General features: G+C 41.1%; 1 protein-coding gene across 2 annotated transcripts in view; it reads left to right on the forward strand.

Annotated features, from left to right (window-relative positions):
* The window catches only part of LOC6557797 (RNA-binding protein Musashi homolog Rbp6), a 167,273-nt gene that overhangs the window by 2,689 nt on the left and 138,761 nt on the right, over window positions 1-25,823 (forward strand). For both annotated transcript variants that reach the window (XM_032740468.2, XM_032740474.1), the window contains exon 2: window positions 10,784-10,824. In XM_032740468.2, the coding sequence (XP_032596359.1) occupies window positions 10,788-10,824 (37 nt within the window). In that variant the 5' untranslated portion in view covers window positions 10,784-10,787. The remainder of the gene's footprint in view (window positions 1-10,783; window positions 10,825-25,823) is intronic.

The raw sequence follows: 25,823 nt of genomic DNA on the forward strand, positions 1-25,823 counted from the left end.
TTGGGTCACAACGAGTGGCGGCGCGAATGGCAAATGCAGCACCTCATGCTAAATGTTGTAGAATGCATAAATCTTGAATTAATGCAAAATACCTTTTGATGACGCTGCTAAGATATACACACTAACACACACACTAACACACACACTAACAGACACACACACTCTAAAGCACACTCTGAGTGTGTTGTGCAAGTTCTGTGCAAATATCGCGACTACAATTCCATTCATACAGTTTCTTTCGTTTTGGCGATCGCAGAGCGTTACGGCTCAGTAAATTTTGGACGTCCTATTCAGCGTCTGCAATCCACCACCAGACTCCTTACCCTCCATGCCATCATATCCCCTTCACTTCTGGCCGGCTACTTTATAAATCTTTTGAAGGGCCAACCGAAAAAAAAAGATTTGCTGGCAACGTTCGCAAAATGGCAAAGTAAATAAACACAAATGCGAACCAACAACCAAAGAAATGAGCAAATACAAAAAATAAAAAAAAACAGAAACAGATAAGGTATATAGAACAAAACAACATAGAAAGAAATAACTAAATAAATGCCCTGCTATTAATACAATTCACTTTGCCAATGTATTTTTAGTGCAAATACAGCAACAACAACAAGTGAGAGGCATTAAGCGAGCATAAATGATGCACGATACAAATGCCCTGTAAGGCAATAATGATTTCGTGATCAATTTTGCATTTATAAATAGAAAGTATTCTTATCTTTTACATGAGAAAAGAAACTCTTGTGTAAAGTCTTTAAATTTTCCCGATCGACTTGAAATCTGTAAGATTGAATCGATGCCTTTCTCCCAAATATGTTCAAGATGTCTATTTCAAAAAACAAATCTTATTTCTTTTTTTATATGTGCATTTTTATCAATTTTAGCTTGATTTATTTTCATAAACGCTTTTTTCATAGGACATTCAAAGTGCTGTAATGAAAAAGTGTTGTACAACAGAAAACACAATAACTGTAAATCTCATCTCCTGCTGTATTTATGATTTGTGGAGGTTGGTCGATAGGGACACTTCTACTTCTTCTGGGCAGCTGCTAGTATTGCGATCTCTTTCGCAATCACACATTCTGATGGCTAGCTAATAAGACCAACTTGTGCAGTTACAGGGTATATGGAAACTGAGGTACGACTGGCATGCGACTTCGACAATTATCCATTACAACTGACACGCGGGTCCAAAAAGCAAAAAAAAAAACTAAAAGAGACACATACAAGAAACAAATAAACACAGCGCGCAGTGTCGCAAACATTGCGGTTTGCCGTTGTTGGTGTTGTTGTTGTAGACGTTTTCGGCTTAGCCCGGGAATCATCATTTAGCGCGTGTGTTTGGGACCCCGAAAAAAATGTGCAAATGCAAAATATTCGCAATTGGAAATGCAATTGCACTCGCTGCTCTTTTCGTAATTGTCTCGTTTTGTTCTTGTCGTTCGTCTATGCTGCCCATGCCTTTGCCAATGTATATGCTTGTAATTGTGGCTTTGTTACGTTTCGTAAATTGATTCATTGTACACGGTCGACGGTCGCTACTTGTCCAACCCCCCACTCTCCAACCTTAGCCCCCTTTCGTGTTCCCCTTCGGCGATTGGCCGCTGTAATTGCTTTCAAATGATTTTGTGTCGCTGTGTGCGCAATTCCATATTGTCGTCGTCATTTTGTTTATGACCGCCGTCGCGTCATCTGTCTGACTGCGTGCCTGCCCAATAAGCTCTTATTTTGTATGCATAATGAGACCGTTGGCAATTTGTGCTCAAAGGGTCAGTCATTAGCAGCAAAGTGCTGTTTGTTCGTTTGCCACAAACAGACATAAAAATCAGCGCCTGTTTTGGTGCCATCACCAGCTCCTGTAAGACGATCAATCAATCGATAGCAGAGCGAAATCAACAGTTGGCAACTCTTGCTCCTGTTATGCAACTCTGCAGTGCGATCTGCGAAGTATATCTATAACAGAGCGAGATCAACAGTTGGCAACTCTGCAAAGCGATCAGCAATGTATTTACATATCAATAACAGGTGGGAGAACAACAGTTGGCAGCTCTTGCAACTCAGCAAGGCGATCTGCAGCGAGTCGAGCAACAATTGGCAATTCGGCAGCTCAGCTCAGCTTGGGCAGCATGTATTTTATGCGAGTTAATCCCACAAGTGACTTAATTAATAGCGCTTAAATATGGATTGATTGGCTTTACCAAAGTGCTTTCATGTACACTGTATATATTTATGTATATATATAAGTGTGTGTTTATTGCAATTATTACACATGTGCAAGCAAACACAAATGTAGACAACGTCGGATGCCGAAGCTTTTGCTGTGCGTCCATTTAAATTTCGTGCCGCATTTGTGATTTGCTTTTAGTATGTTTCCGAAATAGGTTTGTTAGTCATGTGCATAAATTAGCTTTGACTTAAATATGCGATTGCCGTTGTTTACAAATGTTTAATGGCCAATTACAATTTAACAGTGTGCCACTTAATATGGCACTGTTAAGGCTGCTTTCCTGCGATTTTGCCACGCTTACTGGTCGAGCTCAGTTAACAGAAAGTCTATGTTTGTAACTCTGTCCTTAAGCTGCTGTTAAGGATTAGGTTTTACATGATACTGTTAAGTGTTGCAGTTTTGCTTGCTATTGTGGCTGTTAAATCTCTGTTCATATTTGCCTTTTGAGCAAATCAAATCTGTCTTTAAGCTGTTGTTAAAGCTCAGCTTTTATCGTGTTTGTTTTTGGTATCATTTAAATAAGGCTGTTATGTTACAGTTATTGCTGCTGTTGCTGTTGCCAATTCTTTGTGTTGCACTTTGCAACCGCAAGCAGAAACTTTTATCCAATTGACATTATCTAAATTCAATTTACAATCTCTTCCACAGGAGAAGGAAAGAGCTGAAGAGTGTGTGTGTGAGAGAGAGAGAGAGAGAGAGAGGCGGTATTTGAGAAACTTTTCATTTGCTTTAGCTGCACTTTTGGGTAAACAGTTCGATTAAAATGGCGCAACTTGACAGGCTCGTTTCGCAGGCATCGCTTGAATTGCGCACCATAATGCTTGGCTTGAAAGAAGAAGAACACACACACACACACACACATATGCCTCTCTATATACACAGATATGCCTGTCTGTGCATTTACTTCCATTACCCTTTTCAAATCAGATGCAAGTCAAAAAAAACTTTTCCCTTTTGCCTTTTCCGCTAAATGCAGTCATAACTTTTGGCAGCAGCCAACAGAAGGAAATATATCCAAAACTTAGCAAGTGCAAGCCGCTATTAGAAAATAAGGGGTCGGTTACGTTTTGGTCGCCCGTATGCCGCCGCCTACAAGATGCGGCTGCCGGACATGGCGCAAAAAACCGCTGCGACGTATGATTACGCAATAAAAAAAAAAAACAACAACAAAAAAATAGAAAGAAAATGAAAATAAAGGAAAAAAGAACCGCAAATAAAAAAAGTTTTGCTCTATCTTGTGGTCTAAGAAAATGTATCGCCGACATTGGCACAATGCATCCTTTCAAGCGCAAAGTGCAGCACACACACACACGCACACACACGCGCACACACACACTCACACATACACACACACTCCCACAGACATATTCATTATACATAAATTGCAAGTAGGGCAAAACGAGCAGAATTGCTTTAAATGAGCCAAATGCCCGTGGAACGAACGAACGAAGCGTATCCCAATTTAGGCTCTGTGGTTGCTACACCCTGTGCCCCTCCAGACGAAGTCGCCGGTACATCACCCACTACCCATCCCCCACCCCACGCCCGCAGCTCACCATCCGTTTAGCCCCACCCAACTATACTGGCCGTAGTAGTTGGTGTATTTAGCTTTCCGCACGATTAAATCGATGCAACTGTAAAAGTTCTTTTTCTATTACGCACACACAGAGTGGGGGTGCGGGGAGGCGCAGTGGGTGGAGTTGGGGGGGGGGGGCGGTGTGTGTGTGGCAGATTGGGAGCAGGGATTTTGCCATCTCCCATGGCCATGTAAGTGTGCATATAAAACATTGCCGGAGCTCAACATTTAGACGTTGCGGCTCGGCCTTTGTGTGGCACATTTCCTTTTGCACCACAACCCAGACCCAGCGGCCAACCCACCCACCACCCCCCTCGCTTATAGTTGTGTTACGTAGAACATTCCACTAACCCAACCCATTCCCACCTCGGCCTGAATGTGTCGTCTACTCCAGACAATTGTCGGGCAAACATATTTATGCTTTAGCATTCTAGTGTTGCAAGTGCTTCAAGTTTTTAGTTTTGTCCATGTCGCAACGTTTGCCACACACACACACACACATACGCACACACTCGCTCACAAATAGGTTGTAACCACGATGCAATTGCAGCAACTCTTCATCATCCATCTCCAAACTCCCGTTGCCATTTCCATTTTCATTTTCCGATTGTTGCTCTTGTTGTTGCTGTTGTTGTTGTTGCTGTTGTTGTTGTTGCCGCATTTTGATGATGATGTTGATAGCCGCATATGATAGTCATCGGACGTTTTGACTTCACCATACGTTTTTCTCTGTGTGTGTGTGCGTGTGTAAGGGAAAACCTAAAAAAGAATTGTAAACAAGATTAAACATGTGTGCAGCATGTAACGAAGCTCAAATACACTTGCCACAAACGGCTGCTGGCCCTGTTTCAGCTAATTAAACTTACTTTAAGCAAGGTGTTACACGGAAACAGGAATTTGATTTCCGGATCAGTTAGACGAAGTGGAAGGGTTCTTATTATTTTTCGGTATTCGGTTTGAAAACACAATTGATCTTTTGGTCAACAATGCCAAATAAATATCTATATATATATATATATATCTAAATATATCTGTATGTATTTGGAATAAATGCTCCGCTAAGTGGTGCTTAGACAATGTTGAATTTTAGTTCCTACAGATAGATTTCGGTTAAAGATATTGCTTTTAAATATTGTTGCAACTTTTACACTGATTTCTGATTGAAAGATGGAAAGTTAAGTTATATGTTTCATATGCAATTGGGAACTGGAAATAGGAACAACTGGAATTGGAACAAATATGTATAAGTATATATTATATACATGGGATATTTGGACTTGTCTCAAGTGCATGCGAAACTTGTTATGCCCTCGGGCAGGTCATTTTGGGTTTGTGGTCAGGCGTTTATATGCTTGAAAAAGCCTTTTAAAATTTGCCTAAAGAGCAACCCATACAGGAGGGAGAGAGAGAGAGAGGCAGAACAAGAGAGAGTGCGAGAAGAGGAGAAAAAATAAATTGTGTGGTGTTGCAAAATGCATTGTGATGGGAATCGATATGTTAATAGAACCACACACAAGATATTGTAATACTGTGTGGATAGAAATAAATTGATTTGCAAATTTCTGAATGTTTTTTAATCATATTAGGTTTATTCAAAATACAACAATTTAATGGCTTTGATTTAAGATGTAGAATTAATCGAGCAGACAATCATAAGCAAAGATGGGTCGGCTTTAAGATTCGGCTTAAATTTGTCAGTTTTGTGCGAGTTAAAAGAAGTGTTGCAAAAGACTTTTTAAGGCCCATGTCAAAATTATTGTTATAAAAATGTGAAAACTTCAAGTGTATCAACAGAGATAGAGAGAGATGCACAGACCCTTGTCAGTAATCAACAATAAGACATGTTTTCTCATCAGGTTTTCAATTCAATAGTCCCACTCTGTCTTCCTCTCCCTCGCTCTGCTTGCATCGCTCAATTGCACATGAACTGGGAATTAGACACTCGTCTATTTATCTATAACTATCTGGTCAAAAAAAATCCAAACACCAAACTGACCATCTGCAAGTTCTCTTTGCATAACTGTGGCCCGTTTGCCCGTTTGCTTTTGTCACAGCTCGTCGCCTTTTTGACTTCTCCACTCTTTGCCCTCCCGTGCTGCTATCTGTGTTGCACTTGCAACTGCAACATATATAACGGCTGTATGTTGCACGTACTCCAGACGTCGCCCTTTTGTTGGGCCACATAATTTGTCATGTGAAAAATTACTAAAGTTACAAGATCTGCACTTTTATTTCCATGTGTTGTGGCAGCGTTAAGTCCACGCAACGAGTCGAGTCCCCACTGCATGCGTGTGCCACCACCACCCGCAGCAGTGGCAGGGGATCGAGGGGGGTGTGGTGGGGTGGGGTTACTGGATTCGTATGTTGCGCTTGCTGTTTTGCTATTTTCTTGCTGCTCGCTTATATATATTTTATTTTTTTTTCTACTCTTTTTTTCTTTTTTTTTTTCGTTACTATTTTGCACATTTTTCTATTCAACAATGAAGCCACAATAGAAAAACGTCAACTAGCGCTAGGGAAATAGCATGAGCGCGAGGGGGGTGTGTGCGGTGCGGTTGGGGGGGGGGGGGTATGCAAATGTGTGTGTGGAAGCGAGAGGGCAACAAATTTTCTATGTGCATAGAAAGTCTGAACGGATTTTGAATGGCAAACAAGCGGCTAACGGTGGGTAGTCGTTGCGGAGAAGGCGGGGCAGCGGTGAGGCTGGTGCGAGGCGCTTGACAAAGAGCAGCAGAGCTCAGAGTCGCCTCAAACCATCAAGGCTCAGAACCAAAGCCAAAGCCAGAGCCCGGCCAGAGCTGGAGCCAGAGCAGAGCCAGCAGAGAGCCAGGCCCTGAATGGGTGACGACTTGCGCATGAATGACACAAGTGTATAACTGTGTGTGTGTGTGTGTGTGTGTGTGTGTGTGTGTGTGTGTGTGTGTGTGTGTGTGTGTGTATGTGTGTGTGTGCGTAGGTGTAGTGGCTGAGGGTTGAGGATTAGTGGGCGCTTGCAATCTGGATCAGCACTGGGAAAGCACCAAACCCAATCAAACCAAAACTAATATTCTTGTTTTGCAATTGTTAATAATTAATAAGTAATAAATAAAACAATAAATATAAGAAATAATAAACGCTTGGCTTTAACCAGAATCCCAATAAATGTATTCTTTATGTCTACTTTCAGAATTAATTAAAAGTTAAAGTTATTAGAAATTTTCCTAAAATTGGAATGAAAATATTTGTATTTTGTTAAATTTGTAATAAATGTTATTTAAATAAAGACAAACTATGTTCTGCTTTGTAGTCATTGGGCTCTCTATTCATCAGTCTATTTTTAAAATATGAGGTCACATACATATATTTTTCTGAGTGTAGGCTTCGTTTGCAGGTCTTTACAAAAGTGACGTGCGCTTTACAATTATTTCGTAATGCAGGCAAATGCGACCGAGCAATCGAGCCAAGCGAAATAGACCCGCCCAGAGCTGGAGACGGAGGCGGACAGCAGGAGTCGCAGCTGAGTATCTTCTTGAAAGAGAGAGAGATGGAGAGAGAGAGGGAGGGAGGGGGATGCAGCGAGAGAAGGGGGACAGCAACGTCATTGGTGACAAATGTCAGTCGGTGGTTGCACTACTAATCGGACATGTTGCGTTGACTTGTTTATGACTGCCAGCTTAGCACGCATTCACATTCACACACCCACACACACACACACACACTTGAGACATATTTGTGTGTGTGTGTGTGTGTGTTTGTAATGTGTGCGGACTTGTGGGAAATCTGTAAATAGCTGCAAAAACTAGAAGCCATCGTCGTCGCCCAAGAGACAAAGCACTCGTCATCAAAGTTGTTGTTCTTTATGTTGTTGTTGTTGTTGCTGTTGTTGCTGCTGCTGTTGTTGTTGTTGCTGTTGTTGTTTGGCATTGCCCTCGAGAATATCCTCAGACAGCCAGATAGGCAACATCAAACACAACAACAATAAACCGCAATAACAGCGACTGCGATTTTTAGTTGCACGTTGCCCGCGTCGTATGCGTAATCTTAGAATTATTATTATTATCTCTTTTTACAGCAGTTTGGCTTTAAATCACTTTGAAAACTGCTGCTTGAAATTGGACGATGATTGCTAAATTGCTCAACGGATGATACAAGAGAATAATAGTTTTAAAGCAAATGCAACTAACTAAAATGAAAATCGGTTAATGTTCTTCGATTCAGTTTCTGATAGGAATGATATTATAGACACCAATTATCGGTTTGTACTTGGAAAGACAATATGGACATGACTATATCGAATCGGCTGCTGAACAAGTGTATATACCTTATGGTATACCCTCTGCAAGACTATAAAGAAAGATTTCATTTTCCTCTTTGCCCAAAAATTTAGAAGTAAAGTAAAGATGGAATCCATGACAAAAATAAAAGAGATTCGCATTGAACAAGTTTCGATTTTGCCATGTTCTATAAATAAGTTGTGTGCAGGGTGTCTGTCAATCGAAACTGCCCGGCAACTATCGCATTCTTAGTTATTTTGCTTTGCGTTTGGCTTTCGGTTTTTGCTATTTTGTTTGCCATGCCAGGCGGCAATTACGCGTCACGCAGCTGGACGCGATGGCAGCGACGTCGACAGCGGCAGCAGCAGAGCGGCAGCGCGAGTTCCGAGCTCCGAGCTGAGTGAGTTCCGAGCACGCAGCTCGTTCGTTGAGCTGCAGCAGCACATATACACACACACACACACAAACACACGCAAATTGCCAGTGTAGGACAAGGTCGCATTTATTTGGTGCAGCCGCAATTGGGCAGCGCACAACAGTGGATATATTGGACGGGGAGGGAGCTGGGAGTGTGGAGAGGGGGGAGTGCCATGCTGCGCATGAAGGTTACCTGCAGTTCGCCCACTCACACACAAAAACACACACACACACACGCACACCCATCAAGAGAGAGACGTTGACAGAGATGCTGAAAAATTATGAAATGAATACAAATATTTTGCGGATCAGTGGGACGATGCAATGTTGCAAACACATACACACACACACACACACACACACACATATGTACCACAAGTAGAGTCATCGCCATTGAATGTTCGCCTTCAATGGGGCATCATTTGGGGCGACAAAGTGCAAATCAAATGTGATGGATGATCTCAATGTTGAGCACTATTTGTTGCACTGCACACAAATCACAAATCAAACGCACGCATTCTCCACCCAAAAAAATGCAAATGAAAAGAAATGTATGAAAAATCGTAATAAAATTTGAAACGCCGCATGAATAATTCAGCTGCAAGCTGAATATATTGAAAATATTAATATATATATCTATCTATCAATCTGCTATTTGTGTAAACAAAACCAGAAACGGATACTGCATTCAAGCTTTAAAATACATTGATATCTAAATGCAGCATAATTGGTTGATGGCAGGCCGAAGTGCACCAAAAAGTATAAGCGTATTTTAATTGATTGCAGCTGCAACATTTTCAATTGGAAATGGTTTGAAGTGAACCTTTCTTACTTACTTCGATGCGTGACATTTTATATTTATTCATTTTTAATGGGATCACGGTGTAAGAACCTGATTTCCTATTTAATGTTTTCCATTTGGCTTATTCGCATTTTACTTTAATCAATTAAAAATTGCTCATTAAATTCGCAAATTAATCACGACGAAATCAGTTGGTTTCTTAGCCAATTCATTGGCAATTAAATGTCAAAGCTTTAATATTTGAGTTTAAAGTTATTCGAGCGTAAATGAAATAGTTTTTTCTGTAGGTTTTTGTTGTTGTTCTTGGCTAACTGTGAGCATTGCTTGTGGACGGTTTCTAGAGTTTTCCTTTTGGCCCAAAACTATTGCGATAGACTGATTAATGACAAATTGTGCGGCATGGAACCAACTGCAAATGGTTAGACCCATTTTCACACTGGCCACCATCCAAGTCATTTAAAGCGTTTGCAGGGCCTACATAAAAAGTTTGTTGCCACTGCACCTAAGCAACCCAGTCTGCCCCCTCTGTAGCCTCCCCGGTTTGGACGGTTTTTGTTGTTGACGCTTCTTCCGTTCGCTGGTTTAGTTTTTCTTTTCAGCTTACTTGCCGTTCTGTTTGTTGTTGTTGTTTCTTGTTGTTTGCTGTTGTTGCACATTTTATTAACATTTTCATTTAGTTTTAGTTGCATTCGCCCTCTCTCTCTCTCTCTTGCACTCACGTGTCCTCTTTCTCATTCACTCTCTTCTCTGGTTTTATTTTGCTTTTCATTGCAAATTTGTGTTTCTATGCATTTTTGTGTGTGTTTTACATTCGTTTTCGTGTCGTTGTGCCGCCAAAACCACCCAAAGTCCACGCCGCCCCTATAACCTCTACCCCCTCAAACCCTTGCCTAACCCTTTCCCTCTCCACCCTCCACCCTTCGCTCCGCTGTGCAACATTGTTGTCACTGTTGCGCTCTTTTGCAGTTTGTTGAAGTTTTCATAATCATTGTCGTCGTCGTCGTCGTCGTCGTTGTTGCAGTTGCAGTTGCCGTCGCAGCCTTTTGCTTTTGTTTTTGCAATCTTCTTTTTGCTTCTTTCTTTCTATTTGTTTTATTTTATTTTTTTGTATAAGCCGACGTCGCTTTTGGCTGGGTCTGGGAGATTTTCCTGCATGAAAACAATGCCGGGAAAGCGGCTTATTTTCTATGATTTAAATAATGACGAAGACAACAGTCAGCCAGCCACCTTCAACTGTGGCTGCAACTGCTGCCTGTTGATGATAATGCCCCAGATTTTGCTCATAATCATCTCGATCGTAATGATGTTGATGTCGACAATGGCAGATGAGACGTCATTGATATAACATAACTCAGACGGTTGTTTGCTGTGGCTTCTTAGCCAGTCCATAATATAAACATTTATCTTTTTAGTATATGTATATATATATATCTCTTATATATCTATTATATCTATTGCTAATGCCTCTGTCTGATGCATTCTTTTATTTTCTTGGCTCGTTACAGCAAAATGTTCATTGGCGGCCTCAGCTGGCAGACCAGTCCAGGTAAGTCTTCTTGCCCCACTTCTACATTGAATACTAAATCTCAAGAAATTAGTCGAGTTGCGCGAAAATTGCCAATGCCAACCAGTAATTAGCATTTATATGGTTATATATTTCTATTCATGGGCTCACATCGCTATGCTAACCAGCTGGCCTCACATTAAGCCCTAATCTTTCATGTGAGCTCTGGAAAACATGCGATTTATTTCGAGTGAAAGCTGCATCTCTTTCAAGCATTTCCCTTTCGGATAGGTTGTGAGTTGAAATAGTTTTCCCTTTGTTGCGCAAAGATTCCCAGAGATGCAGAAAAAAACCATATGAAATATTTATATCTGCAAGATTACAGGGAAATCTGTAAAATTGCTACTCGACATACAAGAAAAAAATCATTTTTAAATTCAAAACTTGATATTTTGAATATGATTTGTGATTATACGCTGAACCCATTAAAAAGGAGAAAAATTGTATAGCAATGTTGTGTAAGAGTATGGAACAGGCAGAATGATGCGATTATGATACAAGAAAGTATATACATATAGTTATGACCTTCTGTCCATCTGTATAAACAAGCCGATCTCAGTTGCTATGAGAGGAACTTCAAAATTCGTAGACTTAATTATATCGATAGCTGTCCCCGTTTCGCGTATATCGATATAAATCGTTAGGAATACAAGATATAGTCGTGAAGATGTACATTGGATCAAATACATATTTCAGAATAGACCAGATCAGATTAGAAATGCAGTCTTTGCCAAACCAAAACGTCTCTCCAAGTCGAGCTCTCGCGACTAGAGCATTCTTATCGCGCTTTATTTTGTTTGGTTTGATTAATTTATTTAGAGTGTGGCCCAATTCAATTATGCAACAATATATGTCGAGTCTCCCACAAATATATACAAATATACGCATCTCTATTTGAATGCTTTAACAAATTGATTCATTATGCATTTGAGTTGTTTATTTGACGATCGAATACGATGAACGACGACGGCGACGGCGTTTTGTTTAAATTGAAATTGTAATTGATAAAATGCTTGAGATTTTGTTGCCTCGCCAATACAACGATGACGAAGACAACAACAACAATAACAACAACAGCAACGGCAACAGAAACAATAACAACAACAGCAACAGCAACAACAACGCCGACGACAGAGCGTCGTAATTTGACGTCAATTGGCGGCAGTTGCACAAATGTAAGAAACTAAAGAAACTAAAAAAAATGGGCATCAACTGGGTGTACATTGAAAGGGTGGTGGGAAAGGGAGGGGAATTGGACTGGCTTGTGCCGCATAGTTTCATTAGGCTAATCAAAAGGCGGCTTCGCTCTGGGCACATATTAACCAAATTTGATGATGCCCCCAAAAAGGGCCACTCAAAACGCTGGCCAAAAAACATCTGAAATAAAAGCTAAAAAAGAAGATAAAAAACGAGGAGAGGAAATAAAAGCGGGGAAAACTGCAAGATGCCTTTTGATGCCCGGCCTGGCCAACTTCGAGTGTTGCAGTCTGTGCTGCTGCCGCCAACACATCCACCGCCGCATTGCTAAAGCGCGCACACACACACACACACACACACATACATAGAGGAAAACACTCATATAGATACAGTCAGCCGCATTGCCTTTTTGTGTTGTTGTCGCCTGTTTGTGTTTTTGTTTAGCGAATTTGTTGGCTCCGCCCATCATCAGAATGGCACTAGGCATTACGCTAACATATTATAACCTATAGCGCATATCTACACACACACACACACACACACATACACACTTATGTCGTTCATATATGCCGCAATAGTTGAAGAGTCAATGCGGTCTTTGGGTTTGTCTCTTTATTTCGACTTTTTGCTGTTGTTTTCTGAATTTCTGTTTTTTTTTTTTCTTTCTGTTTTTGTGTTCGCGTTCACGTTTTTTGTACCTGTGCCAAAAAATGTTTTCAAATTTTCGAATGGCTTCTTCAATAGTGGCCCCAACTTGAAATTGGCGAATGTGCTTTTTATTCTCTGCTGCTGCCCTCTCTGCCCTCTGTTATCTTTTACCCATTTTGGTGTGTGTGTGTGTGTGTGTGTGAGTCTTCAATCTTTTTTAATTTTTATTGTTTTCTTCTAGATTTTTTTGCAGTTTTTTTTCTTTTTATTTTCTTGCAGTCCGTTTTGACTTTTGGCATTTGCTGGCTGGTTGGCTTGGAAAATTAGCCAAATGTCTTGTTTTAAATTAAAGACTTGCCCACGGTGCTCAAAGCAAATAAGAAACACCTTTAATAGCATGCTGCAAAGCAACTTATTTCGAAACTCTCAAAGAAAGTAAGAAATTTGCTAATTTAAATGTAATTTCAAAAAGACTACAGGCTTAAACCGATTTTGATTGAGATATGAGCAGGTTTTAAAATGCATTATATTTTGATTCAATAAAGGGTTGCGATCTGGTTAGGAGATCAATTAAAAATGGTCAGAAAATGTATATGAAATCGGTATAAAATGGTTGTACAACAATTATTTGCAAAGGTTGCCTTAGTTACAAGATTATTGCAAATTGTAATGGGAAGTTTGAAACGGTTTTGATAAGTTTGTAACATTTTCGAAACGGTTTTAAAGCACTTGAGCCACTGACAGCTCTGACAAATGTAGTTCTTTTGTGAACCGGTCATTCAACGATTATGCCCTTAGAGCACTGTTCAAGCACACACACCACACACATACTACAAACACACTACACCCACTCAACACAGTCGCTAACAACTTCCACAATCTGCGATCATGCAACGCTTTCAAGCTGCGGCTGCCGGCAACTTTTGGGTGTGCCCTGCTTAGACTCGCTTTGAGCCCGGGCCAGGAACCTTTTTGGACGCACTGTCGCAGTTGCAGTAACGGGAGTCGCTTGTGGCCGGAAACAGACAGTCAGAGACAGAGGCACAGACAGAGACAACAAGAGTCGGCTCAGCAGCTTTGAGGCATTCTCAAGTGGCAAACCACTCTCGCCAAAGCTTATGCTTTTGGATTTTTTCCAGCTATCGCTACTCGAGCACACCCACCCATACACACACACACACATAGACACAGTGGATACTCGAAAAGTGCTGACAAAGACCTAATCTAGGGCGTCTATAAACATGTTGCACCCACTGCCACTTCCACTTCCAACTAATAGTTCGAGGCTGCTGTCTTAGACAGGTCGTCGTCGGCAACGTACGTGTTGATAACTGCATAGATGATGAAGAAGCCGAGAACGCAGCCCCCCTTGAACGTTGCACCCGCTCCTGCCCCAAACATCCGCATTGCAGTACGCGGCTCTCACTCTCTCTCTCACTCCCTCTTTGTCTTTATTGGCCCCCTCTCTAGATTTTTAATGATTGGCACGATTGTCTTGGCTACTTAATGATGTGCCCAAGTGCGACTAACCAGACCTCCTCCTCCCTCATCCGCCCACCCTTCATGGTTTGTGTCATTCATTTTTGTGTCAACTAGGCAAAGAGCATAGAGACTTCTCACATGCTGCATAACTTAATGAACTTTTCACCCCAGTGCCGAGCAGAGCAGAGCCAAGCAGAGCAGCAGCAGCTGCTGCAGTAATTTAATTTTAATTTCGCAAGCAGTTTACTGAATTGTAATTGTGTGCATTGAAAATGTATTTGGCTGCTATCGCTGGAAAACACTCGACGACGACGACGACAACAACAGCAGCAGCAGCAGCAGCAGCGACAACAATGCGGATGAGTTCAAAATCAGACAGGCAGACAGGCAGACAGACAGTCAGTCAGTCCGTCAGCGTTTGTCAGTTTGTTCAATTCATAGAAATAATACATCCATATACTCAAAACTCACACATTTCTTTGCACCGCAGATTTGTGTGTGTGTGTGTGCGTGTGTGTGTGTGTCGACACACAAAAATTTTTGTTGAAATACAATACTTATGCCATGGGCAGAAAGGCAAACGTCTTCCCGCCTCCTCTATTTGCTTCACGCTATTTTGACTGTGCGTTCAACTGAAATACTATTTATACATGCGCTCAGATACGCAGATACATTTGCATCTGCAGCAGCAGCAGCAGCACCACCATTACTCATGCAACAAATTCGTGTATAACATATAACAAAAAAGAAGAAAACAAATAGAATCAAAGGAGCCCAAAAAACAAATGGGAAATCTATGCACATATCGCTCACATTTCGATGCCGCTTAGCGATAAAGTCAACCAACTAAACTCAGTTTCAAATACACAGCTACAGATACAGATACTTTGCGCAAATAAATATGCAGCCGATATTCACGTTTGCCGCTATTTGTTTTGCTTGTTTGTTTATCTGTCTGTCTGTCTGTCTCTCAGTCTGTCTGTCTGTCTGTCTGTCTGTCTGTCTCTCTATCGGTTTGTCTCATGCAAATGAAAATGGAGCCAGCTTGTAAGGCAGCTGCTTTATTTGTCCATAGCATTACCTACGACTTGTTTTCTTTTGTACAATAATGCCGCACAGCTTTTTGACTGTAAGTAACTGACAAAAATGGCTCAGAATTCAAGTTAAGATCTAAAGGATCATCAAGGAAAGTGCCAAAACTTTCGAGCGCCACAACTTTGTCAATGTTTCTGGATCATGGTGTGAACTCTAGACTAAAGCAAATATCTTTCGGATTACGATTAAGCATTAAGATTCTATATTTACTTATTATGAAAGCCCAATTCTCGGTAAATATTAATTATATGATTACAGTAAATAAATTAATTTCTGCAAATATTTAATTTAAATTCAGTTATGATTTTGATATAGTTGCAACTGTGAACTAGAAATTGGTATTAGATTTATTTGGAGAGTCCACTTTGTCTTTTATACAATTACAATTTCTATTGATGAAGGGGGAAACGGAAACGGGCAATCGTGCAAGCGGCGGAATTCAATCAGGAAACGAAACGATGATGAAAATATTTGCGTGACATTTTTAAAAATCTTTGCGTCTAAAAATTGTTGAAATATCCTGGGTTCGCTTCTGCGACTAAGCACATCAGGATGCAGACAGGTGACAAAGCTGGTGGCAGGGCAATGGAAAGGGTATGAGACTGTGGGCGGTGGATGGGCGGGGGAAGGGGTGTCGTTGTCGCTGCTTCGATTTCCTGATTAATTTATGCAGTCGTCGGTGACGCAGTGGCAGCCAGTTAACAACAATTTGCCGCAAGCTTCGTTAAAATTGAAAGGCGGGCGAGCAAAAATTGTCAATAAAATAAGTGAACTGTCGACACATTCAGTCAGTCAGTCAGTCAGTCAGTCAGTCAATCAGTCAGTCAGTCAGTCAGTCGTCGAGTCAATCAGTCACTCAACGACTTGGTGCGTCCATCAGTCAAAAGTTCACAACCAGCACCTTTATTGCTTCTTTTTTACTTCTTTGCTTTGCCGTGCAACATTTCCTGTCTGCCTCGGCTGCTGTTACTGCTGCCTGCTGCCTGCTGCCAATCTTTGGTCATGTTTTTGCAGCTCGCTTCATTTTCCTTTTGAATGTGATTATCCTAAGGCATCTTCTTCGCTTTGATAGATGGTCGCCTCGCTGGCTGACTCGCTTTGCTGACTGGCCCTTGTGCCTGGCTCTCCTGCCTAGCTGTTTTTTCTTTCCTTTTTTGCCTAGACTTTTGCATTGCATTTAATGTCCTCCTGCACTTGTCCAAGTGGCTACTGGCGACAGCAACAACAACGATAACAACAAATAGCAGCAGCAGCAGCAGCAGCTGGCTCCTTGTTCGCTGCTTTGTTGACTTTGGCACGAGTTTGGTTAAAAAGTTCACACATGCCGCACCGCCCATATTGCCACGCCCACTCCCTCACATATACATATTCATGTGCATGTGTGTGTGAATGTCCTGGTCATGTTGTTGCGCCTTTGGCGCTAGTCTTCTCCTTGCTTTTATACCCTTTTGCCCCGATTGTGGCTAGAGTGGGTATAATAAAACAATTGTCTAAACGGGAGGATATAGAAAAATGGTGCGTTAATTGACGCATCCTATTTGTGTCTATCTGTGTATCTGCAGCGATATCTGCGCTCCTTGTGCTCAATGAGACACCCATAAAAATATATTTGATGTAGATATAAAATGATTTAAGTTAATTTGCTGCATTGTTGCCTGTTTCATCTTTTCGGGTTTATATAACCTTGTTGAGGGTATTACAATTTTGATGTAATATTTGTAACGCTTTAAAGGAGACGTTTATGATTCCATATATATATATATAGATTCTAGATTAGCTTGACAAGCCGAGTCGATTTAGCCATATCCTTCTCTCAGTCCGTTGTATAAAAAACTTTTCGATTAATTTGATATTGCGTATTATTGTGTTTTTTACATCATCCTGAAACCATTTCTGCTTGCTAGCATAAAGCTAATACAAGCCATTTGGCTCGAAACATGTTTACAGGGTATCTCGTAGCTGTTTACCTGCAGCAGCAACATTCTAACTTGCATTTTTATGTTTTGCCGCCTTCTTCTTGCTATGTTGGCTTTCAACTTTTGGGAGGCGTCTGTCTCCGTTTTGGTGTTTGAATATTTACATACACTACACTCATATACATAGAAACACACACGCACACACACACACACACACACTGGGTAACAATTAATTAACTTGTACGAGTATCAAATGTCGTCGTTGCCTTTGGTGGCATTTTGCAATTTCAAGCCTGGGCCGCCTAGATGCATGCTACGTAAATTTTAAATTAATAAGCATTTGCTCATATTAAGGCCTTGGGTGGTTGTTGTTGTTGCTGCTGTTCTTGTTGTTGTTAGGGGCTAGTGGTGGTGCTGGTGGTTGTAAGTCGCTTCGAACGTCGATTGCCACCGCATGTGGCGCTTGTCAGTTGCCATTATCATGGAATGTTCATTCTGGGCCCAACTAATAGACAATTTTTTGGCAACCAAAAATTGGAATAAGCGTACTGCAGGACGTGCAACAGCAGCAACAGCAGCAACAACAGCAGCAGCAGCACTAGCAGTGGCAGAAGCAGCACAGTTAAACGGGCAGCAGGACCCAAAGCACGAACTCCAAACCATGCCGATGGATCTCGTGACGCTGCCAAGGGTGACTTGTGCGCTTTGCTGTGTTTGCAGCGGAAGCATTTAAATTAAGGACGACACATTAAAATTATGCAATAACAACAGCTATTATTATGAGAGAGTATGTGAGAGGGAGAAACCAAGAGAGAGCGAGAGAGAGAGAGAGAGAGAGAGAGATAGGGAGGGAGGGAACTGTCTAAATTGTAGTTCATTTTAAGCGCACTACGAAAATTACACGCTAAATGAGATTGCTTTAGCTTTTTGTAGAAATTAATTATCGAGTTATAAAACAAACAGATTTCTGTAGTGCGTGGTATTTTAAGTAGTTTGTAGTCTCATCAGATATAGTAGTAGTTTAATCACAATCCAACTGAATGATATGCTCAAAATAATGCCCACAACTGTTGAGTTTTGTGAAGATAAAAGTTTTGTTCTCATAAACTCATCTTTGGAGAGAATATGACTATGAAAGCTATTCGATATAGAGATTTGTATATTAAGATTAAGATCTTAATTAAACTCATAACTGTTGTAAGAATATATCTTCGTTGGAATATCTTCAAATGTATAAAATATTTTCGTAATACTTTCTCCAATTTGGTTTCCAATATGTTAAGATCATAATATCACTCCACATACACCTAATCAAAATATGCTTTTGAGTTTGCTTGGGATATCTTGGAAAACTGCAAGCAATTTTTTTGCCAATCGAAAAACTCAACACGAAAATGAACAAAAATTTTCTACGTTTTAACAAACTCTTTTTGGGAGCTATGTGGCGGCTGTTTAATGAGTGCTGTGAATGTCAACAACCAGCAAGTCCAATATAACAGTGGGTGGCTTGTTGGGGTGTGACTGGAAAGTCATAAGTCGCAAGCGCAGGCTAAAAACTAAAATAGGCAAAGCAGTAGAGCAAATATGAAGCACAGAGGCACAGTCACAAAAGGCAATGCAGGCAGGAGCTGCCACTCGACAACTACAAACACACACACACACACACCACACACACACACACATCTGTGGGGATTTCGGTTGTAGCCGGTGGCACCCAACCGGGTTATCGACTTTATGTGTTTGTTGTTTTCGGTCCCAGGCGCCGCTTCCTTGTCTTTTGGGCCCCTTTTCAATTGCAGACGTTGCTGTTGCTGCTGCTGCTGCTGCTGCTGCTGCTGCTGCAGTTGGCTGCTAGTTTTCTGGTTGATATTGCCTGCTTTTGTTGCCTGCTTTTGGCTCTGTCTCTCTATCCGTCTGTCCGTCTCTCTGTCTGTTGCCTCGTTTGGTTTTGTAGTAGGTGTTGTTTGCCCACCCGCACCACTTTGACTGCATTGATTTGGCTGCAAGCTATATTCGGCCTTTAGCCGGACGCAAATGCTGTGAAGTGAAAATTTCAGCTTTCAGCTCAGTTTTTTTTTTTCTTTCGAGATGCATTTCTTATTATTACATTTAGCGCCCGAAGACTATTTCACTGGCACTCAAGCCCAGGTGCGTTGAAGTTTGCAAGTTGATTGCTTAGCTAAATAAACAAAGCAACTTTGAGAATTTCCCTTTCGCCTTTCCTCAATAGTTGGCTTACAATGCTTTAAATTGTTTATGAACCACATCAACCATAAATGAGCCAAACATTTAAGGTCTCTTTTCTGAATTGTATATACACTTGTAATTAGTATGGAAAATCAAGTGAGCATGCTCCAGTTGGATGTGCAAGACTGTGGATTGATATCGAATTGGGTGACTAACGGGAAATAGTTATCAAAGGATACCCCTCTTTAAAAATATGAAACCCATGAATATCTCTGTCTTTAATCAGTAGCTTGCAACAGTTCCACTGAATATGAATGCATTTTTAATAGGCAAACCAAACGATTTGTCATCCGATATATACTTCTCGTGGCAATTAAAGGGTATTTAATGTTCATGAGCATAAATCTAGCTGTGGCTGCGTGCTGTCTTTTCATATGCCTTCGCATTTAATGGTACAACTAAATATGTCACTCGGCATATTTGAGAGTTGAGAAATTTATTGCCAAAAAAAGGCTCACTACAAGTGGCTTCAGTTGCAGTTCTCGATTTTATGGTTGCATACAGTTTAGTTGCAAGTTGCTTTAGCCAGGCTTTTGTGGCATTTTCATCGTTGTGTGTGCGTGTCGAGTGTGCGAGTGTGTGTGTGTGTGTGTGTGTGTCGCAGTCGAGTGCCGACTACTTTGTTGCTGGCTTATCAGCGCGACTTTCCGACCGAACCTCGGCAACAACTTAGCCTTCATTGCTTCCAGTTCGTTGAATGTTTCTGCTCGAGGCTCGACGCTCGTCTCGTCGCCTGGCGACATTTGCCAAACTCTGCCCGCTGCTGCTGCTGCTGCCTACTATTGTCACCAGGGAACAGAGAGCGAGGGAAAGAGAGGAGCAAGAACGAGAGAGAGAGAGAAAGAGAGAGGTAGACGTGTGCCTCAGTCGCGCCTCTGTTTGCAGTGAGTCAAATATATTGCCAACTTCCTGCAGTCCCGGCTAGCCCGGAACCAAACACAGCCACCTTTTTGATAGGCTTTTTGTCGACGACAACTACAAATACGACAACGCTGAAAAATCGGTTTGCAAAATGTTTGCCGAACGAGTTTAACTGGCATATACCACGCACAGCAGCTCGTAAACTACACTAAACCAAAATACTATGCAAGGCTTAAAAGCCCATTTTTGGGCTTTGCATTTCCAGTTGCAAAACTTTATAAGTGCAATTTCTATGAGTTTTCAGATTATTTTCCATTTTTGTTATCAACTGATCTTTATTTATAGAGCTCAAAAACTTTAATTGGTTACCGTTGGCGACCTCTTTATATTGTTGGTATTATTGGTTGCGTGGCTTCATCATAATATCGATAACAATGAGACTTGCAAGTCATTTATCGATAACATGGCATTTCTGATTTACAGGGTATATGTTATCGATTATTTGTTTGCTCCCAGCTGTTAGACACAAATTCAAGCTTAAGTTTTAATGATGCCATCAGCTATTGTCAATTTATATAGATGGCAACATTGATTGTCGAAAAATCGCTTCATTACTACGTTAATATTTATCATTTATGAAACCAACCAATTCGTAAACACCCTGTAAGTCTCTAATATAAACAATTGCATAGTAGTTCGATTACATAATAATATGTTAAATTCTATACAAACATGCCCCAAAAAAGTATACTAAATAAACGCAAAAATCGATATTAACAATCAAATTAATTAATTTTGGATACCATCGATAAAATATTGTCTTTTAATATATGTACTTTTACTTCTAACAGTTTAGGTTGCCTGTCTTTGCCCATCGGCTACAGGGTATTTCAAATATACTAAAAATTCTAGACTCGGCTCTCGACATCGATTAAGTTATTACGAAATGTGCGGTACGTGCAGCGTCTTCTTCAACACACACACACAAACACACACACACACACACGGACATAGACAGTCGCATGCGCCTATTTATGTATATATGTGCGTGTTGGTGTGTGTGTGTGTCTCCAGTCTGCCACCCGCATATTGTATATCGCACAGGACTCACTCACGTAATTTTTGCCTTAGCCTTTAACTGGGTCACAATTTTCTCGTACTCGTTTTGCATAACCGAAAAAATGATTGTATTTGCTGCAGACAAATTTTTGTTTACCTGTGAAGAGTGACTCCTTGTTATTGTTATTGTTGTTGCTGTTGTCTGTGTTTTGTTATTATGTCAGCTGGGTTGCCTTGATTGACACGCGTGCACATTTCGAGCTCGTGTCTGTCTGTCTGTCTGCTTGGGGGGTGGGTGGAGGGGGGCGAGGCGAGGTCAAGTCAAAGAGTGTCACAACATGTCTGCTTCCGGTGCACACACACACACACAGACAGACAGAGAGAGAGAGAGAGAGAGAGTAGCATGCATTGCAATACAACAGCAGTTAGACAGACACGCGGTCTTGTTTACATATTAAAGTTGCATGACCCCGCCTGGCGGCAGCACCATCACCATCACCATTTACCAGCAGCAGCAGTAACAACACCAATGCAATTCGAGTCGAGCAACAGAAACAAAAACAATAACAATAACAATGCAATATTGCAACTTCACAGCTGTTAAAGGAATTCTGTTAACTTAACAGTTGCTGCACATGTAACACGCTCTTAAGCCCGTACACTCTCTTACTGCACGCGCTCTCCCACACTCCCTCTCTTAATGTGCTTGCGCTCTCTCGCTGTGTGTGTTGGTGTGCTACAAATGTGCGAGCTTTGGCCAAAGCGCTTTTCATTCATAAAAATGGCTGACAAGCTTTTTTTTGCTTATTGCCAGCAGTTGCACGAAAGCGACGCCAGCTGGCGCCACTAAGCAGCCAAAAAAAAAAAATGAATAGAAGAAAAGTTTGCAACTGCTTTGAGTCATGTGCATCCTGTCGTGTCGTGCAGAGATATTCATGTCCGCCCCTAATGTCAGCGCTTGTTTTGATGCAAGCTCACGCGCCGTAAACAACTTATTATCATTGCCCAGTTCTCTCATTTTCTTTTTCTTTTTTTTGGGCCAAATTTGTTGGCTGCCTTTCAAGTTACATTTAGATTTACATGGCACATGCACGCCCCAAACGGAAACGCAACGCAGACATTTGCAATGGCGGCTCCCCTTCCAACTCTTCCGCTTCTACTGCTTCGTCTTCCCTTTTTTACCTTGCTCGCTGTCGCCAATCTGATCAGCAGCAGCTGCAGCAGCGTCGCTTAAGTGTTCCTGTGCAATAGCCAAAAAAAAGAAGAAGAAGAAAATTATATCGCAAAAAATCCATCAAGCCGCTTGCCAAGTTTCAAACTTCACGACTTGCATTCCATGTGGGGGATGACATCGATGGAGAATGGAGAGGGAGGGTGGGTTAGGAAGGCTGAGTTAGCTAATATTAGCTGCCATTGCAAATGATGGTGAACGCCTCAAAATCTGGCCAAAACTTTTATCTGCCATTGGGATATGTGTTTTATTTGCGCCCTTTTGCTTATATTTTTGTTTTCGCTGCTTTTGCTACTGTTGCTCTTGTTGTTGTTGCTGTTGTTGGTGTTGTTGCTGTTGTTGTTGGTATAAATCATAAATACACTCACATTTCATTTGAAATAATTTGTGGCATATTGGCAATTATTCATTTCGTTTTTCCTTCTATATTTTTTTTGTCGACTTTGTTGTTTTTCTTGCTGTTGTTGCTGTTGTTGCTGTTGTCATGTGAGTCGTTTGCAAAAAGGCAAGGCTGGCTTAAGTGCGACGAATTTTTGTCTGATGCGGATTTTGTTGAGGATTTGTTGTTGGCTTGGGTTTATCTCTTAGCTCTTGGCTAAAAGTCTGCGGTGACATCGCATAAAAGGTGTACACCATAAAATGGCTATGGCAGCCTTTGTAAGGTGTATGTGTGTTGGGTGTGTGTGTGGTTGTTGGGGGTGTGTATGTGTTTTTTTGTGGGTTCAAAGCGGGCATTCAAGCAAAAGTTGATTTAGTGTTTGGCTGCTGATAAGAACGAAACACAGAGTCCAACATGAATATATTGTATAATAGCGCATAGTTCGTCTGCCGCACATCGCCAATTCATTTCCATTTTTTTTTGCAGCAGCAGCAGCAGCAGCGAGCCAAGTAAGTTGTAGTTAAAATACAACACATAAATAAATGCTGAATTTATGAAAGCGACTTGTAGTTGGATTCGATATGCAAGCAGAAATTACGAGAACAACTACAGATATACTATATGTTTGGAGCAGATGTAATGAATGTAAAGTGGGTAATAAGTCAGCAGCAATTTACGGGGGGCAGTTATCAACTGCTTGATACTCTGCTCTCAGTTTGATAACTGTTCGATGTGATTGCTTATTAAATTTGTTGGCGATGTCATTATTATTTAGTGTACTCGACAATAGTGATTTATGTGAGTAATATTGTGGATTTGTCATGGCAATCAACTTTTATTGGGTAGTAATCTACAGGCTGGTAAATATATTCCTTAATTTGAAAATGATTCCAATATTAGATTATAAATAAACTCAGAAACAAGTTCACAGCAGTTTTAAAAGTTGTGTTAAATTTGTATAGATTTATAATAAATGTTTCTGTATTATTCAAGTGAATTTCACTAGAAAACCCACTGAAAATGTCAACTTGTGATAATAATTGTTTCGTATTTTGGTATTTTGGCACAACAAGAAAAAGCCAATCAATAAAATCGCAGGAAAAATGAAATCGTTTTGGTTTACATTCATGTTGAATTCAATCGCTAATTCAGCAAGTCAACCCCATTTCCGCCTCCTCCTAGCCTCCCTCCCCGAATGAAACCCGCTTAGACCAATTGCCATGCAAATGGCATAACCAAATGAAAAGTGAGGGGTTAAAAACTAGCAGCCAATAAAAAGAATTGATTCGATTAACCTTTTTTCATTTTTTTTTGGAAAAGAAAAAAACATGATGAAGAGAACAAATTTGTAAAGTTCATGCGAACCCGGACAGCTTAAGGCTGCTTAGTGGGAAGCTAGTGTTACCACCACTTCAACCAACGCCAGCCCACCCCCACCCCCCTTCCCACAACTTACCCACCAGCCCCTTGGCACAGTTAGAGCTATTCAATTGGAGCTAAATGCTTGAATAGCAGGTGTTTATATATCTTTTAAATGCTTGCCGAGAATGAATTGCAATGAAAGCTAATTTGCCAATTGCTTGATCCCCTGCTTTTAGAGCTGCATTCGGAATCAGTTGCCAAAAGTGTGATTAAATGTGTGTCGGCCAGCTTTTATTTGGCTTTGGTCTTTTTCCCCTATTTCCCTAGTTTTTTCTTATTGTCACACACAAATGAAACTGTTGCCAAGATATAAAGATACAAAGATACAAAGTATTGCACAGATACAGATACATATGCACATGAGACATTAGACAACACTGTCGAGTTACAATTTATTCTTCTTTTTTTTTGACGAACAGGACAAAGAACTCCCCCTACCTCCTTCCCTCCCCTGAACCCCCTTGCCACTCAGCTTGCTTTTGTATTTCCTTCTTCATTTTTTTCTGCTGAGTTGCTAAAAAACTTCTTTTCAAACAAACGCTCTGCGGTCTAAGCAGCTGAGTGGTTGTATGTGGGAGGGGGTGGGGCTGAATTGGTTTGGGATTGGTTTGCTTGCTATGTGTTTGCCACAAACAACAACAACAACAACAGCAGCCAACCCCGAATGAAAGTGAAAAAAAATCTGTTTGCATATTACACTAAAGCAGTGAGCGGAAGGGGAAGGGGAGGGGAGCTGCAGCCCCACAGTGGGTCGCCAGTAAGCTGTACCCTCCACACACACACACACACACACATACACAAGTACAGCTGACGTTTCCAGCTGCGCACGCTAGGTGTCGCCAACGTGCAACGGCGCCAGACGAGACGCGTTCGAGCATCTTCAAAGTTGAAGTAATGCGGCCTCAAGTGGCGGCAGCCCACAACGTCCTCATCATCTTGCTCCTTGTTGCTGTTGTTGTTGTATGGGTTTGTGTGTGTGTGTGTGTGGCACTCGTCCTTGCCGCACGCTGCATGGTGCCTGCTGGGCGGGGAATGTAGTCCCCGCCCCATTGCCATTTAAAATTGCTTGGCTTTGGCGCTTGTCCTCACCTGTGTTATGTTTTGAATGAACGCCTGCGTCTTTTATCTTTTCATAAATTTTTTCGCTTTTGTGGCACGCCCTTCATGCCCTCCTTACCCCCACCCATGCTGCCACACTGCCGCGCTGCCAACCTGTGCCACTTACAATCACTTTTATTTCGCGGCGCTGTTTCCTTCAGCAACTTTATTTTTGTGATACTCTTTTTGCTGAGGATTTGGCTCTGTTGTCGTTGCGTATGCATAATGCATTTATTATATCATTATTTAATTTAAATTATGTATATTTTGGATCATATATAGAATAGAATCTATATATCTAATATTGCTCGTCTGTTTCTGGACTTTTCTGATTAAAGTTATCTTA

Source organism: Drosophila grimshawi, unplaced genomic scaffold, assembly GCF_018153295.1.
Source record: "Drosophila grimshawi isolate 15287-2541.00 unplaced genomic scaffold, ASM1815329v1 contig_44, whole genome shotgun sequence".
NCBI classification, from domain to species: Eukaryota; Metazoa; Arthropoda; class Insecta; order Diptera; family Drosophilidae; genus Drosophila; species Drosophila grimshawi.